Genomic DNA, 17,385 nt, shown 5'->3' on the forward strand with positions numbered 1-17,385 from the left:
TCCTTAGAACTCCTAGTGTCTTCTGTTTTTGGAAAATACTGGAATGGCACACCACTTTAGATGTTGCATACTGTGTTTGCAGCTGCAGCTCCCTAACTGAACTCTCAGTAGTATTGATCCTCTAAGCACTCCACTGACCTTATAACTCTATGACTGGACCATGTCTTGGCTGCTGCCCCATCTTTGATTACTACTGACCCATTGTAAAGAAATACCAGTTTTTAGCTCAACTTCACAGGTGATGCAGATGTCATAGTACTGTTGTCCCCTCAATTATGATACAAGGCATAGAGTATCTCTGTGTAGATCTCAGCGAGTTGCAAACGTGTCCCTTTCTCTGTGATGATAAGAAGCCTCCTAGGGACTTTTTTTTTGACCAGACGCCTCATCTCTTGACAATAAAAATATCCGTAACCCTTTCCCCTTCCCCATGTGGGTTTATGCGCTTTGTCCCTCTCACATTGATACCTGTAAGATTTCTGTATTTAATCCTAATCAGAATTGTCTCTTATGGGAGATCAATCCTATTGAAGGCACATCTTTCTGGATAGCTGTATTTAAAGTGGATATTTGTGTATTTTTAAAATTAAGTGACTTTCTGCACCAACATGTCTAGTGTGCATATTAAATCAATTTATTTAAACACTCAGAGATCCAGTAACACCATACAGGACGTGAATGGTGACTGGAAGAGATGAAATGGGAAGGAGAGTACGTTTATAGAGAGAGAAAGATGATGTTCAACAGGAACAAAGAATGTTTTCTTCAGATTGTTGGTCTTGATTCCATAGAGAAGATGATGCACCTGGTCCCCAGTCACAGGTTCTGTAGGTGAGGGAAACAGGAGACAAGGTTGAGTCGACCGTATGACAGCGTGCCAGGGGTGAGCCTCAGGAAGTAGAGTGTCAAAGGTTAGGGGAGCTTTCAGTTCACCCAGGGGACTAATTGCACGTAGAACTTAATGTTCTCCATCTCTGTGGTATAACAGGATCCATTTGGAATTTTTCCAGGATTACACATGGTGCATTTTTTGTGGTTAGGACACATCCCAGGGGTTTCATGATTACATGATGCATGTTCATGGGGATGGCACACCTAAGAATGATTTATAGGATCCGAGTTACACTCCTCTCCTCTAAATCCCAAGGGTCTGTGCCTTCAAGACATTATATTCACCCAGAAAGCTAATGGTTTTTGGGGATTTTTTCCCATCTCTTCCCAACAGATGAAAAAAAAAAACAACAACTCATGCTTTAGCCTACTTCATTGTCATCTTCTGAGGCTATGACATTTTAGGAAATTATAGATCATTCTTTAATGAAATCATCTTATGAAGGTAAAAATAAACCAATGCATGTTTCAGGGAATCTGGTTGGAAGGCCTCTAATGTGGCGGTTATGATTATACAAAATTCAACATTGTGATTGTAGGAATGGTGAGTTCTCTTGGAGCCCAGTTGTCATGAAGTAGTCATGTATATGGACAACCACTCAGGAACGAGTGGAGAACTAACTATTTTCCAGTGGTCACCACCAACCTCTGGCCATTCCTGCTTCTCTCTAAATGAGTAACATTTCCATGGTTCTTGCATGATGATGCTTTGTCACCAAAACTGCTTCAGCATCAATCCACTCAACCAGTTTGCAATTTAATAGGGGTCAGGAGAAGCAAAATAACCTAATATAACAGAATAAAGTTCTCTAGTGACATAATTTAAGTTATTGGGACAAAAATAATTACTGAATAAATATGGCCCATGTGAAGTCACAATGTGTGTTTATTGAATCACTTGATACAGCAGCGCTGTTAACACATCATTCTTACTTACTACATTTCGGAGTGTTCAGGTCCTTGTTTTCAGTCAATTGTAGGACAGTCATCTGAGGATGAGAAAAGTAAGGAACAGGAGAAAGAGAGTCACTGATCAACACCATTTGTGAGTATTCTAAGACTTTCTTTTTCTTAAATAACAGATTTTATAGAAGATAATTCATGGAAAAGGAAATTTATAATGAATCAACTTGTTTCCTGATAGTATGTTTACATACCAGGTGAATGATATATTCAGGAATAAAATAAAGTCACATTACCAATATTGATGATATTCAAAGTGTTTTCTTCTGGAATCCCCTTTTCTCTAGTCAACTCCTTGAACTTCTCAATATCTTCCTCATTATTATCATTTTCTCTGCCTGAAAATCACCATGTATAAAGCAGAAATTTGCCCATTAGAACTAAGAATTTCGGGATCCATGAATGAGAAAAATGAATATGCAAATCAGTTCCTCGTGTGGAATAATTTAACAGAGTCTCAGATAGTTAACTTCACCATGTCACAGTGTCAGCTGCCTGACTCAGGTCCACGGAGGAATGAATCCCAGCCCAACTCTCCCACATCAGCAGGACTCCAGGGACACATCAGGAGCTCCATGAATTTTGGGCCCAAGGATCCAGAATAGCTCATCTGCTGCCTCTCTGACAACCTCTTGGAACCCATACCTGACATTCTTGCCTTGTGCTGGACCCAAATAACCTGGAAACTCGATTCTCACCTACAGAGATACTTCAGCCCTGCCGCACGTAGTAATGGGAGACAACTTTTTCTTTTAGTAGACCACAGGTCTACCCATATATTTTCCAAATAGAAACCCATTATCCTCAATGTTAAGGCACGTCCTCCATGCCCCTCTGTGACTATTCAGGGGTTGAAATTCTCAATTTCATGAGGACAATGCATTGGAAGGACTAAACATGATCAACGGAAGGACTAAACACGATCAAGGTTCATTCTAAAAGCTCAGGTCCAAGGCTTACAATGTATTTGAAAAACTGTCATAAAAAGAAGGAATTGAGGTCCACTTTATTCGCCATGGCTTGAAATTAGTCTACCTGTTAATAAAGTAGTTCTCATAAAACTCAGTTGTTATGATTTTAACAGATTGAAATTATTTTTAAAGGCCTGATGATCTGATATCTCCCGCCCCTACCAGCTCTTCTTTTCACTTTTCTTTGTAGATTATGTTCCAGGGTCCTTAACTTAATGAACACATAGACCTAGTCCTTGTGCCGTTAGTAATGAATGATGTCAATACACACTGATTATCAGAATAAAATTGTTGGCAATGGAAATGTTCTATGACAATGACTCTGGGGATATGGTCAGGATATAATACATACCAAATAATGCAATTATTTCGGTGATCAGGCCTTCTTCATCTTCATTGACAAAACATACTATTATAGCATTTTCTGAAAATTCAAGAATTCGGAAAATGGTTTTCCCTGCATCTGTGAGAGAGAGAGAAGGTATGTATGTGTTTATATACAGGTAAATAATTTATTGCTGCTTAGATTTATCATGGCCTACTTAGCTTATTAGTAACAGTGATTACTATATTGATTTTTGTTTCACTCCAACAGTACAGTGAATGTTAAAATGGATTTTGACAGGAACAAAAGTAGGGAAGAATTTTCCTTATTGCCCACTTCTTATTGATTTAAACACTTCCCATCTTCTAGTCTACTGATGTGTTTTCTAAAACACGTGTTCTAATGAAGCCAACCTTTCTTTAAACAACATGAGCTTGTTATTATATGGCATATTATCAATTTCAAGTTTAAAAATCCTTTGTCATTTCCCTTATACACGAAACGAATTGGTTTCGCTTTAAGATTGAAATCAATTTACCATTGACAACACTGTGTAATTGTGTTGAGTACCTACCCTGTGCCAGACAACTTCTAAACATTTCATGTAAATTATTGAATTTCCTCTGCCCCTTAATCTAGTTGTATTACTTAACATATTTATCACTGCCACGAACATAACATAAAATAATTTGGAATGAAATCAATTGTACTTGTAAGGATAAGCAGGTGGTGACAATCTAAACACTTGACTCAGATCCGACTTGGAGGCTGCACCTCCATCTCTCAGTGATGCCCATCCACTCCTTATGTTTATAGGAAAAGAATAAGTACTGATCTACTTTGCATTATCAATGAACCCTCTAGCATTCATTCTGGTCTAGCCATAAGACAGCAACTTGTTTGAATCACTCATCAGGATTTGATTTAAAACTGCACCAATTTGAGTTTCCCACTGCAATATCCTTAGTCTACCACACCAAAGACTAAGTAGCAGTTGTAAGAACATCAAAGTTTCATAGATAAATCTCGCCCAAGCCCACTGTAAGTCCTTGAGTCTCGGGTTACGTCGGGACAATTAAATCCCATTTTATGCATATTTTCAGATTCTTAGTACCAAATACGTTATAACAATATATTTCCAAAGGAGGGTTTTACAGAAGGTCTTGCTGTATAGGTTTATAAAGGTAATGCACGTTATGGAGACAACGAAAATAAATCTATCTTCTGAGCCTCACATTGCTGTGAAGGCCACTGCTGCTATTGTGCTTGTTACGGTTACATGATATTTTCTACCAAGCAGAAGCTGGGGACATTGCAATGCCTCGTTCCACAGAGGCCTGCACAACAAGGCCAGGTCACTTCCCTTCTCTCCCTCCTTGAGTTGCCGTGTCAAATCCATGTAAAAAAGACTACAAGAACGGAGGAAATTTTAGGAGATGGTAGAAAACATTCATGATTCAGACAAAGGATCAAATAACATAGGGACAGGCAAAATAAAAACATAATTAAAAAAAAAAAACTACTGGCAATATAAAAGGATAATTATTCATGAAAGTGTAGGACAAAGCATCAGATGCATATTTTACTTATTTGTGTGTTCATTGCATAGCCATTGTGCATTTTTTATGTTTGTCAAGGGCTGGAACCACAGGTTTACGTACATTTAAATTTTAATCAAATATTTATATGTTAGGCCATTTAAAATTTTGGAATGTTGTTTGAGGTCATTAAAGAACTTACAGATAATCTTTTCAGCAACATCTCCATTGCTTCTAACAGAAGCTGTGTATACGAAGAAATGTGCTTGTCGTTTAAATTATTGTGACTTGTTTCAGATTTAAGCAAATCAAACCATACCTTGAATGGATTAAGATGTTTTAAGATTAGTTTTTAAAATGTTATGATAAAGGAAAATGACATTGATATTTAAACTCAAGAAAGACCCGTTAGACGTTAGTTCCACAGATCGTTTTAAATTATCTCGAAACACTTTCATATACCTGAGAATCTTATGAGATAAAAGTTCTCAGCACACGCCCTGAAAATGAAGTACTTGGAAAATTTAGGGACTTTGCCTGGTCACACTTTTAATTATGAGTAGAACTAGAATTCAGATATATAGAGTTCTGAAAAGAATTTGAGCCCAAGGTGTCAACCCTAATATAACTTTATCAGTAAAATACTCATACTTACAACTACAAACGTAAACATTTTCTTTTGCTTTTGTTGCCACGGTATTCATTTTTGTGCATTGTCCATCGACCCTTAAAAAGAAAACATCTTGAAGTTGATCATTAAAAATAATGAAACATTGATCTATAATTAGGACTTTCTTTGTTTCACCCTCATCTGACTCTGTGTCAGGTATGATTCTAGTGCCTATAAAGACTGACTTTCGAAAGAGAAGACATATGTTGTCCATGATCAAAGAACTCTAGGTGGTTAGAATATCTTTGTCGACACAAGGGGTCAGAGCAGCAGACCCAAAGACCAGGGGCGAGACAAAACAGGTCATGTGGAAAGCCCGGAAAACATGGAGAAAGGCAAAATTTTAGAGAAGAAGGAGGGAATATACAAGCCCTAGCTTGAAATGTTTTCTCGAAACTGAGGGGAATAGCTATCAAGACAGACCTTAGTGTTTCTCACAGCCCTGGCAAAGATTTCTTAGATAATATAACAGACAAAAATGCACGACAAACACGAGAAAAAAATTATGGGTTGAATGCAATCAAAACAGAAAGTTCTTATGTGAAAACACTTAAAGAAAATTAAATCAATGTCATTAATTTAAATAAATCATCCAATATTATTAAATATGCACAAATACTATGATGTCGCAATTCCACTCCTACCCAAGAAAAATGAAAATACATGTCAACACAAAGATAGTACAGAGCTATTCACATCAAAGTTATTCAAAATAACCACAACGTGGAAACAGCATTGTCTAACAACCGGAAAATGCACAGTTTTCGTATATCCAAACTGGCAATGGAAAAAATGACTACTTGTATATGCAGCCACATGGATAAATTTCTAAAGTGTTATGCTAAGTGAGAGAAGCGTGGAAAAAGAGAGAGAGTGGAGAAAGATGCATAGAGTATAATTCCATCTCGTGAAGTTCTAGAGCAGGTGAGAATAAGCAGATCAGTTGTTGTCTAAGTCTAGACGGTAGACATTTAAGGGGGGGAAAGAAAGGGACCTTTCTGCGGTGATGAAAAAGGTCTATACTTGACTGTGGCAGTAGTGACAAAAGCTCCCACATATGTCAAAACTCATTGAACTACACCCTTCAAAAGTGTGCGCATAATTCCATGGAAATACACTGCAATAAGGATGATTTCAAAAAGAGTGGCCACAGGTAAAGTCAATTAAACATAGCACACAAAAATTGTGAATAGGACAAACAAAAAGACAATCCTGTATTCTTAAAAAAAATGGCAGAAAACTCACAAGTATATCTACTGGGATAAGATATTTTGATTATATGTAAACAAGTAGTTATATATTATATATAATATAACCAATTATATATATTTATGAAGCAATCTCTCCAAGCATAATCTTCTTAGTTTTTTTCTTAATGTTTTTAATCTTCAAACTATGTGTCTGTGTTTGCATGAGTGTGTGTAAGTGAAGGGAGAGAGTGAGAGATTCTTGAATCCCACTTATATATTTAGAATTTAGGTCTTCAAAACAGACTTCCTTCAATTTCTTATAACAAACGATTTTTTGTGCCTGTGCTTAATTTTTTTCTCCATAGGAAGAGTTGTACCCCCTTTCACTTGAATTCCAATCTCTCCCAAATTCCTAATATTCTCTCTTTACTTTTGGCCCTTTTCTCGCAACTTTCTTCCAGACAGTAAGTTTGCTCGGGTATTTGTAAGTATAGAAACGTTCCCTTCAAATGTTCTGTTTCCTCCTCGAGTTGTTTCTTTGCGAATTTTCTCTTTATACTGCCAAACTATTTTGACACGTTAAGTTGTGCTTACTTCTCGATGTGATTATATCTGGATTTGAAGGACTGCAAAAAATAAAAATTAACATTTGACTTTCCACATAGAATATAAATACATATTTTAATTATATGCGCAATGGATCTCTTAGCACAAAATGATGCTTTTAGATACCCTACATTTCACTGATTCAATAATTTCTCCTGCTTCGTGTTTTTATCTTAGGATTCTTCTGCTTAAACTTAAATGTTAGTGTGGAAATAATTGTTTTTCTGGGCAATTTCATCAACATATGTGATTACAGGTGTTAGTAATTTAGCAGTAATTTCAAATGTGTGTGAGTGTGTGTGTGTGTGTGTGTGTGTGTGTCTTTGTATGTCTGAGAGAGAGAGAGAGAGAGAGAGATTGATCTAAAATTCCAAAAGTATTCTCATTCAGCTTAAGGGCATGTCCATGGATTTATATGGTCATTTTGAAACTTCAGAATGAAATTTGAGAATCAAAACCTTGTTTCTTCCTTATTTCACGCGTTTATACGGGAAGCATAATCAGAAAGAAGGAGACTTTGACTGCTTCTGCGTACTTCAGTACGTACCCATTTCTAGTGGGGAAAGTTAAAAACTAATACTTTGACATTTAACGTCCCTCAGAACTCACTCTAAGTTTCTTTCTAAATCTCAACTTCTATAATTACCTCCATATGTTTTTTGAGTAGTGTTCTGTCCCTATTCATTATTTCCTGCGCACATTTTGTTAAATAACTGGGTATCTCTGATTATGCCAATATTTCTCCCTTTCCTACTTTTTTGTCTGAGAAGCCCATTCCACCTTCAAAAACATCTTATATATATCATGTTTCTTGTGTAACTTTTTAGATTCTTTCACTGCCATCATTTTTCATTGTTTGAAGAAAATGCACTCTTTCCACCTTTTATCACTTAACATAGTATCCTCTAGTAATTTATAAATATCCTCCAGTAAATTATAAAGTAGTTTGTACTATTGTTATAGAACTTCACACACAGTATTGTTATTAGTTTAAAATCAATATACCTGACTCTATTTTGACCAATGAAGACCCCCCTCAAAAAAAGTTTCTTCATCTTCTCATATTCAGGTTCTTTTGTGAATTAAGAACTCTTATAAAAATGTAGAAGTACACGTGTTTACATAAAATGTGCCTAATTTTAAGTATACATAAGAAAAGGAACTAAGTAAACACATTAGAATACACATATTAGAATGTTGGAGTGACTAATGATTGCAGGCCACTTCTCAACCATATGCAAAAACAAACTCAAAATGGATTGTAGACTCCAATGTAAAGCCTGAAACCATAAAACTCCTAGAAGAAAACACACGTAGTAAAGCTCTTTGACATCAACCTGAGCAAAAAATTTTTTGGATGTGTCTCTTCAGACAAGGGCAACAAAAGAAAATATAAACAAATGAGACTACATCAAACTAAAAAGCTTTTGTGCAGTCAAGGAAACCACCAACAACATAAAGAGGCAACCTACTGAATGGGAGAAGATATTTGCAAATGTTATATTCCACAAGGGGTTAATATCCAAAGTATATAAAGAAGTTATGCAACTCTATCAAAAAGCAAACAATTTGATTAGAAATTGGGCAGAGGGCCTGAATAGACATTTTTGCAAAGAAGGCATACAGATGGCCAACAGACACAGGAAAAGATGCTCAACGTCACTAACCATCAAGTGAAAGCAAATCAAAACCATAAGGAATGCATAGAAATCTATATACAAAAAACAAAGAATCTGATTAAAAAATGGGCAGAGGATCTGAACAGACATTTTTCTAAAGAAGGCACAAAGATGGCCCACAGACACATAAAAAGATGCTCATTGTCGCTCATTGTAAGTGAAATGCAAATCCAACCACATTCACACACCTGTCAGAATACATCTTACCAAAAAGAAAACAAATAGCAAGTGTCCGTGAGGATGTAGAGAAAAGGGAACCCTCATACACTCTTGGTGGGAATGTAAATTGGTACAACCACTATGGAAAACAGTATGGAGGTTTTTTAAAAAATTGAAGAAATAAATACCAAATAATCCAGCAATTGCACTTCTGGGAATTCATCCAAAGAAAACGAAAACACTAATTTGAAAAGATATACGCATCTGTTTGTTCATGGCGGCATTATTTACTATAGCCAAGACACGGAGACAACCTAATTGTCCATCCGTAGATGAATGGATAAAGAAGATATGGTATATATATCCAAAGGAATATTAGTCAAACATAAAAAAGAAGGTAACTCTATCACTTGCAACAACATGGATGGCTGTACAGGGTATTATGCTTGGTGAAATAAGTCATTGGAGTCCTTAATAAAATGCCTGCACTATGGTGAGCATTTCATATATAATCCTCTAAGCAATGAAGGCTCTAACGAATTTAGTGATGGTTAAAAATTACTATCAGTAAGTTCTTCAGGGTAGAGATCATTTTGTGTTATCCACCTGCTCACACTCTTCAGGATCACAGTTCCCCTAAATGTGAACCACCCTTTACAAATTCTCCATGAAAGATTCAGGCTAGTGGTAGGAACTGTAGGGTTTGAGGAATCTATGCCCTCTTGGCTGCTTTTGTCTTCTTTTCTTTAATGAGATGATTCCAGTGGACCTTCTGTGACTCTTTGCGCTCCAAGCAAATGCTCTAGGACATTCTCTAGAGGATGGTACTGGAACTGATGCGACCCTTCCAAAGACCCTTCTAAGCACACAACTCAGAGAGTCATGCTCTTGAACATAATCCAGATATTTCAACACAAACATAGAAGTCAGACAGACCCTCTCTCAGGGTCGAGCACTTATATGTGTGTTTGTTCTGTGTTATTTTTACTTACTTGACAAAAAAAGTGAAGCAGATTGTGTTACCCTCACTGTCAAAATCAAGTCTTCGGACAAAAGCCCTCCACGGTCCGTTCTCACTGATCTTCTCGATGTTACTGGATGCGGCGTAAATGGTTTTCCATTCTCCTGAAAACTGAAAGCAAAGTTCCCATCAGAAATTGTAGTCATGTGTTCTTTTCTGGCATCATCCACCCTGAGTTTTCTTTCCCTTTTTCATCAGCACAAAACTGTCTTTGTTAAATGAAGCAGGATTTATAAAATAATGTGAAAACCCAAGTCAATGGTAAATCAAGAAAGGGAGATATTTCTGAAATAGCTCGAGGTCTGTTGTCAAAGTAGAACTCTAATCCAACTGTTCTCTGCCTGGTTCTTCTTGTCTTATACAAGTACAGTAGAAACGCCTAAGGAGCCAATTCATAGATAATATAGACACTATGGAGACAATAGAAGACAAGTACAGCAGACATGTGGAAGGAGCCAATTAATAGAGCAATTCAGAGTTGGAGGTAGATGGCTAGGCTTAGGTGTACACAAATTTGGATACACGTATAAATAATCCAAAACGGACGCGCACACACACACCCCCCACCAAGACCTCCTCCCAGATCAGCCGACCCCTGGTACCAGTGAGTAATCGATGTCCGGCTGAGGTTCCTGGGCAGCACAGACCAGACCAAGCACAAGGGTCAGCAGCAGAATCTTCATTCCGTTGGTGCTTGTGGACCTTCTTCTGGAGGAGCTGAGAGTGTGCCAGTTGTTGGAGAGAATCTGAATTTGTGCCCTTTTTTATACTAGTGGCCTGTTGACACGACACATAATGAACCAACAGTTGTTAATAACAAGACCTTAATTATGTGTAAATCTTCTTATAATATCCTGTTTGGCAGTGATGAGCTTTTATGGCATCCTGTTCTTTGAATAATGAGGTTGTCTTTAGGAGAAGCTTAAGTTGATCTGCAAATATGACCTTTAGAACAAGCGACGGATCACAATACGTGTGAGGCATTGCAATGACGGTAATATTTATCCTCTTATATCTCGAGTTCCAAAATGGGACAAGCAGTCCAAGATCTGCATCTCAACTCAGACACAATTTCTTTAACATTGAGGAGGTGTGTTTGAACTTATTTCTAAAACTAAAGAAGATTAATGAAATATTTTCAACAAGAACAAATTCTTGTCTATTACCCTACCTAAGAATCCATCTCAAATCTGTCTCTACAATTTCATTTTGCCATGGGTGTACAGCCTAATCTTACCAAAATTTATGAGATTTCTGCCTTGTGTATGGCTGCTGATATTGATCTCTGTGTTCTTTCAAGCCATCCTCCTGAACTGTCCACACAGTAGCCAATCTAGTTTAGAGACACCACAAGAAACCAATCTCTAAATAAGACTCAGTCAGACAATTTGCTATCAGGTTGACACCAGCCCTAACTATGATGATCATAATAATAATGAGAAATAAATGGGTGGATAATGATTAAGAAGATAAAAACACAGAAATTTACTGAACCTCTGTATCTGAATTGAGTTTTATAACTCTATAGCTGAACTAAAAGATAATTTCTTTTAAAATCTTAGTTGAGGTATAAATGACAGACAACAAAACTTCAGCTATTTCAAGTGTGCAATTGATCAGCTTTGACAGGTGAACACAGCTGTGAAACCTCCCCAGTCACTATGATGAACATGTCTCGCAGCTTCAAAAGTACCCCTGCGCTCCTTGGTAATCCCTTCTCCTGTCCGTCTCAGCCATCCCTATCCTGTCCTGAGAAAGCGCTTTTCAGTTTCTGACAGAAGACGTTAGTTGATATTCTCTAGAATTTTACAAAAATTAAATCTTTGTGTGTGTGTGTGTGTGTGTGTGCGTGTGTGTTTTCTGGCTTCTTTCACTCGGCATAATTACTTTGATATTTATCTATACTATGGCTTGTATAGTACATTCCCATTTACCACTGAGTAGTAATATCTAGATGTATCACAGTTTTGTCCACTCAAATATGGATGGATTCGTATCATGGGCAAGTCTTTGTAAAGACTGTGCTGTCCTGTCTCTTGGGTAGATACTCATGAGTGGAATTCCTAGCTGAAAGTGCCAAGACAATTTTACGTCAACGGTGGAGGAGAATTCCAGTTGCTTCAAATCTTCTCCAATACTTCATGTGGTCAGTCATTTTCATTTTAGACATTGTAATAAGTATGTCGTGGCATCTGATTACAATTTTAATTTACATTTCCCGAATAAATATGTATATGGAACATTCCTTTTAAGTGTTTATTTGCCATATGGGTATTTTCTTTTGTAAGTGTCTCCCCAAATCGTTTATTCAATATTGATTGGGCTGTTTGTTTTCTTATTATTGAGTTTGGAGATTTCTTTATATATTCTAGATACAAGTCCTAATTTAGATAGAAATATCTTCTTCAAGTCTGCGACTTCTCTTTCCATTCCCTTAATAGTGTTCCTCAAAACGCCAAATGTCTTCCTTTTCATAAAGGTCAGGTTATTTATTTATTGTTTTCACTCAAGGATCACTCTTTGGAGTCTTATCTAAGAAATAATGGCTTAACCCAACGTCACAGACTTTTCTCTTATTTCTTCCTTCAGAATTTGTGTAGCTTTAGATTCTACATGGTCTAAGAATCACTTTGAGTTTACTATACGGGGCCAAGCATGGGTTCAAGTTCCTTTTTTTCTTATTGTTTGCATATGGACATCCAATATTTCCAGCAAGTGTTGTTGAAAAGATTATTCTTCTCCACTGAATATCTTCTGTATTCTTATTGAAAATCCATGGTCTATATATTCCTGTCCCTTCCCAAGGAGCAGGTTTGTTTTGTTTGTGTTTTTTTCATTTTCCCAATTCCCTTACACACATTTTGGGCAATATTAAACAAAAGACGGGTAGGACATGAGAGTCATATGACTTCCTTTAGGAATAAAATAAAATAATACACACAAAAATCTGACATTCCATGATCTTCCTAATTTTTTGGGAAACTTCTGCAAACTTTTAGGCATACAAATAGATATGGAGAGGACTAGCTATGATATCCCACAAAAGTCAGAGAGGGCAGCTTCCAGAAAGAAAGTTCCCATGTCTCTTTCACTGTTTACTTTGGTTTCATGTTCCTGTGTGGGTGTTTTTCAGTTGGTTTCTGTTTGTTCTTTGTTTTAATTTCAGACTGTATATTTGTTTTACTAACTGATGGGCCGTCTTTTCTTGTGGTGATATTTTAGTCAGTCAGCCTCTAGACATAGTCCTTTATCAAAACCTTTATTATCAGTTAAATAGGAATTGCTTTTCTCATCACCCACTTGAGTTTTACCTCGTGCCATGTTTGAAGCAAAAGCCCGTGTCAGCAACGCTGAGTCACATACCAGCCCTCCTCAGGGTGTATGCACTCAACGACAGGACAAGACTCAGCACTCTGCAGAATGACCAGATTTTTCTTGTTCTCTTCCAGTAATATGCTAGAAAATATATTACAGTCCAATATACCATAAAATTGTCCAAGGATGCATTATGAAGAAAGTGTGTTCTGTAAGATTCTTACTATCCAGGCTTGGTCTGTGTTCAGTGAACATTGATTCAGTGCATGTGATGTGTCCACAATAGCCTAACCTCAACATTCAGCAGGGAACAGACAGACTCAGTGCACGAGCCAGTGAGGGATCTTCCAGGGGAAGGAGGCAGAATACAAACAAGCTAGCCAGCAGTTGCCAAATACATCACCTGTTTCTAATTCTGGGATGAAAAATCAACCAAGGTAAGAACATGGAGTGTACCAGGAGGGGAATCCTATTTCAGAAGGGGCACTGTCTCCATAGGGAAGGGTTCTGAGCAAATCTCTGACTATAGTTAGAAAAGTAACTTAAATATATATCTCTGGGAGGAAAATGGTGAGAATTGAGAACAGAAGATACAGAGATGTTTTGAAAGGACAATCTGGTTGTATTTATCAAAATTCCAAAATGCATTCACAGAATGCATCAATTTTAAAATATTGATACATATAAAAATCATTCACTCATTTGTTTTTTGTAACATTGAAATATTCTAAAATAAATTGAACAGGCTGGTAGTTATGAGATGTTAAAAATGGAAAATATAAGAAATTAAAATAATAAATTTGATCTCCATAAATCAACATAAAAATAATCTTTAAAAAGATTATTATGTGAGCAAAACAGAAACATGATTCTCTTTTGTTTCTAATGTTATGTCTGCATAAAACAAAGACTGTACTAATACATTACTAGGTCTGTGTGATAATGAAATTGTGTCCATATGTACAATGTAGAATTTATACCAAGCAGTTGGGAGTACCTGCTGCTGCTCAGGGGCATAAGGAGCAGGTTGGCATGGGAGATATTTTTATATGAACTCATGCGCTCATGTATGCACAGATGTCTTTGTCAGATTTGGGGATTTAAGTATGCCGACTGCATAAAAGGAGTAGGACAGGCTTCCTTCATCTTGTCTTTCTGTAAAATTTGTCTAAGTTTCATGCTCTTTTTTTGCATGTTTGGAAGGATTCACTGGTGAAATCCTCTGGACTTACAACTTCTTCATGGAGAATGCTCTGAGGGCAGATTCAATTTCTTTAATAGATAAAGGACTGTAGAAATGTTCTGTTTCATCTTGTGTCAATTTTGGTACCATATCTTTCAAGAAATGTGTCCATTTCATCAAAAGCGTCAAATTTGTTGACATACCTTTGTTTACAGTTTTCTCATACTATTCTCTTTATTTCAGTAGGATTTGTGGTGATAACCTCTCTTTTCTTACATTGGTCACACATACACACACGCACACACACATGCATATAAAATTTTACAATGTTTTAAGTCTTTATGCCACTTCTTACCTTTGAATATTCCTTAGGATATTCAGGTTATGTTCACCTCCTACACTTTCTATTCTGTGGCCCATGTGTATATCCACCCACCCAATCCAGGATTTCCAGACACTCTGATGACCACAGTCAGACCTCGGAATGCATAAACTCTTTTATGCCAGAGGGAGAATTCAATCATTGCCCTTGACATCTCCATTACTTCCAGCTAAAGCCATAAAAATCTTCATTATTGATGCCATTGACATTCACAAACTGTAGTCCATTGGGAGGCCACGTCTGTTCCAGTAACTAAAACATTATTTGTTCTGTTAAATATTGCTTAGCTCTTCTTCTATTTTCCCAGTGCATGGACCACATCTCTGGACTTTGGCCCCAACTTTGGAATAAGGTCTCCATTCAGCATGCTAGATGTCTTAGATGATAAACACCTTGTGTATCATGGATAGCTGATCAATATGCTCTGCCACTTACGGTGGGAATGGCCATTCCTTAGAACTCCTAGTGTCTTCTGCTTTTGGAAACCTAATGGAATGGCACACCACTTTAGATGTTGCATACTGTGTTTGCAGCTGCAGCTCCCTAACTGAACTCTCAGTAGTATTGATCCTCTAAGCACTCCACTGACCTTATAACTAACTCTATGATTGGACCATGTCTTGGATGCTGCCCCATCTTTGATTACTACTGACCCATTGTAAAGAAATACCAGTTTTTAACTCAACTTCACAGGTGATGCAGATGTCATAGTACTGATGTCCCCTCAATTATGATACAAGGCATAGAGTATCTCTGTGTAAATCTCAGCGAGTTGCAAATGTGTCCCTTTCCCTGTGATGATAAGAAGCTTCCTAGGGACATTTTTTTGACTAGACTGCCTCATCTCGTGACAATAAAAATATCCGTAATGCTTTCCCCCTCCCCATGTGGGTTTATGCCCTTCGTCCCTCTCACCTTGACACCTCTGAGACTTCTGTATTTAATCCTAATCAGAATTGTCTCTTATGGGAGATCAATCCTATTGAAGGCACATCTTCCAGTATAGCTGTATTTAAAGTGGATATTTGTGTATTTTTAAAATTAAGTGACTTTCTGCACAAACATGTCTAGTGTGCATATTAAATCAATTTATTTAAACACTCAGAAATCCAGTAACACCATAGAGGATGTGACTGGTGACTGGAAGAGATGAAATGGGAAGGAGAGTACGTTTATAGAGAGAGAAAGATGATGTTCAACAGGAACAAAGAATGTTTTCTTCAGATTGTTGGTCTTGATTCCATAGAGAAGATGATGCGCCTGGTCCCCAGTCACAGGTTCTGTAGGTGAGGGAAACAGAAGACAAGGTTGAGTTGACTGTATGACAGCATGCCAGGGGTGAGCCTCAGGAAGTAGAGTGTCAAAGGTTAGGGGAGCTTTCAGATCACCCAGGAGACTAATTGCACGTAGAACTTAATGTTCTCCATCTCTATGGTATCAGAGAATCCTCTTGGAATTTTTCCAGGATGTACACACGGTGCACTTTTTGTGGGTAGGACACATCCCAGGGGTTTCATGATTACATGATGCATGTTCATAGGGATGGCACACCTAAGAATGATTTATGGGATCCGAGTTACACTCCTCTCCTCTAAATCCCAAGGGTCTGGGCCTTCAAGACATTATATTCACCCAGAAAGCTAATGATTTTGGGGGCTTTTTTCCCATCTCTTCCCAACAGATGAAAAAAAAAAAACTACTCATGCTTTAGCCTATTTCATTGTCATCTTCTGAGGCTATGACATTTTAGGAAATTATAGATCATTCTTTAATGAAATCATCTTATGAAGGTAAAAATAACCAAATGCATGTTTCAGGGAATCTTGTTGGAAGGCCTCTAATGTGGCAGTTATGATGATATAAAATTCAACATTGTGATTGTAGGAATGGTGAGTTCTATGGAGCCCAGTTGTCATGAAGTAGTCATGTATATGGACAACCACTCAGGAATGAGTGGAAAACTAATTATTGTCCAGTGGTCCCCACCAACCTCTGGCCATTCCTGCTTCTCTCTAAATGAGTAACATTTCCATGGTTCTTGCATGATGATGCTTTGTCACTAAAACTGCTTTAGCATTAATCCACTCAACCAGTTTGCAATTTAATAGAGGTCAGGAGAAGCAAAATAACCTAATATAACAGAATAAAGTTCTCTAGTGACATAATTTAAGTTATTGAGACAAAAATAATTACTGAATAAATATGGCCCATGTGAAGTCACAATGTGTGCTTATTGAATCACTTGATAAAGCCATGCCGTTAACACATCATTCTTACTTACAACGTTTTGGAGTGTTCAGGTCCTTGTTTTTAGTCATTTGTAGGACAGTCATCTGAGGGTGAAAAAAAAAAAGAACAGGAGAAAGAGAGCCACTGATCAATACCATTTGTCCGTATTCTAAGACTTTCTTTTTCTTAAATAACAGATTTTATAGAAGATAATTCATGGAAAAAGAAATTTAAAATGAATCAATTTGTTTCCTGATAGTATG

The 17,385-nt window shown here is 37.1% G+C and overlaps 1 protein-coding gene across 1 annotated transcript; it reads right to left on the reverse strand.

Annotated features, from left to right (window-relative positions):
• Positions 1-623: 623 nt before the first annotated feature.
• On the reverse strand, positions 624-10,696 carry LOC147912031 (odorant-binding protein-like). Its single transcript, XM_087427524.1, has 8 exons — positions 10,616-10,696; positions 9,985-10,124; positions 6,455-6,475; positions 5,344-5,414; positions 3,178-3,288; positions 2,091-2,192; positions 1,829-1,880; positions 624-825 (listed from the first exon to the last, which is right to left on the reverse strand). The coding sequence occupies exons 1-7, from the start codon at positions 10,694-10,696 to the stop codon at positions 1,858-1,860; spliced, it is 549 nt and encodes a 182-aa protein (XP_087283650.1). The 3' UTR covers positions 624-825; positions 1,829-1,857.
• Between the last annotated feature and the right edge of the window lie 6,689 nt (positions 10,697-17,385).

The sequence above is a fragment of the Ceratotherium simum genome, chromosome X (genome assembly GCF_057802395.1).
Source record: "Ceratotherium simum simum isolate JZ-2026a chromosome X, ASM5780239v1, whole genome shotgun sequence".
Taxonomy (NCBI): domain Eukaryota; kingdom Metazoa; phylum Chordata; class Mammalia; order Perissodactyla; family Rhinocerotidae; genus Ceratotherium; species Ceratotherium simum.

Bases quoted from the DNA above. Each gene is read 5' to 3' on its own strand.
- LOC147912031 (XM_087427524.1), bottom strand. From the start codon at position 10,696: ATGAAGATTCTGCTGCTGACCCTTGTGCTTGGTCTGGTCTGTGCTGCC. The intron at 2,193-3,177 runs GTATGTATTATA...GGTGATTTTCAG, and splicing joins CGAAATAATTGCATTATTTG to GCAGAGAAAATGATAATAAT. The intron at 1,881-2,090 runs GTAATGTGACTT...TCTCATCCTCAG, and splicing joins TTTGAATATCATCAATATTG to ATGACTGTCCTACAATTGAC.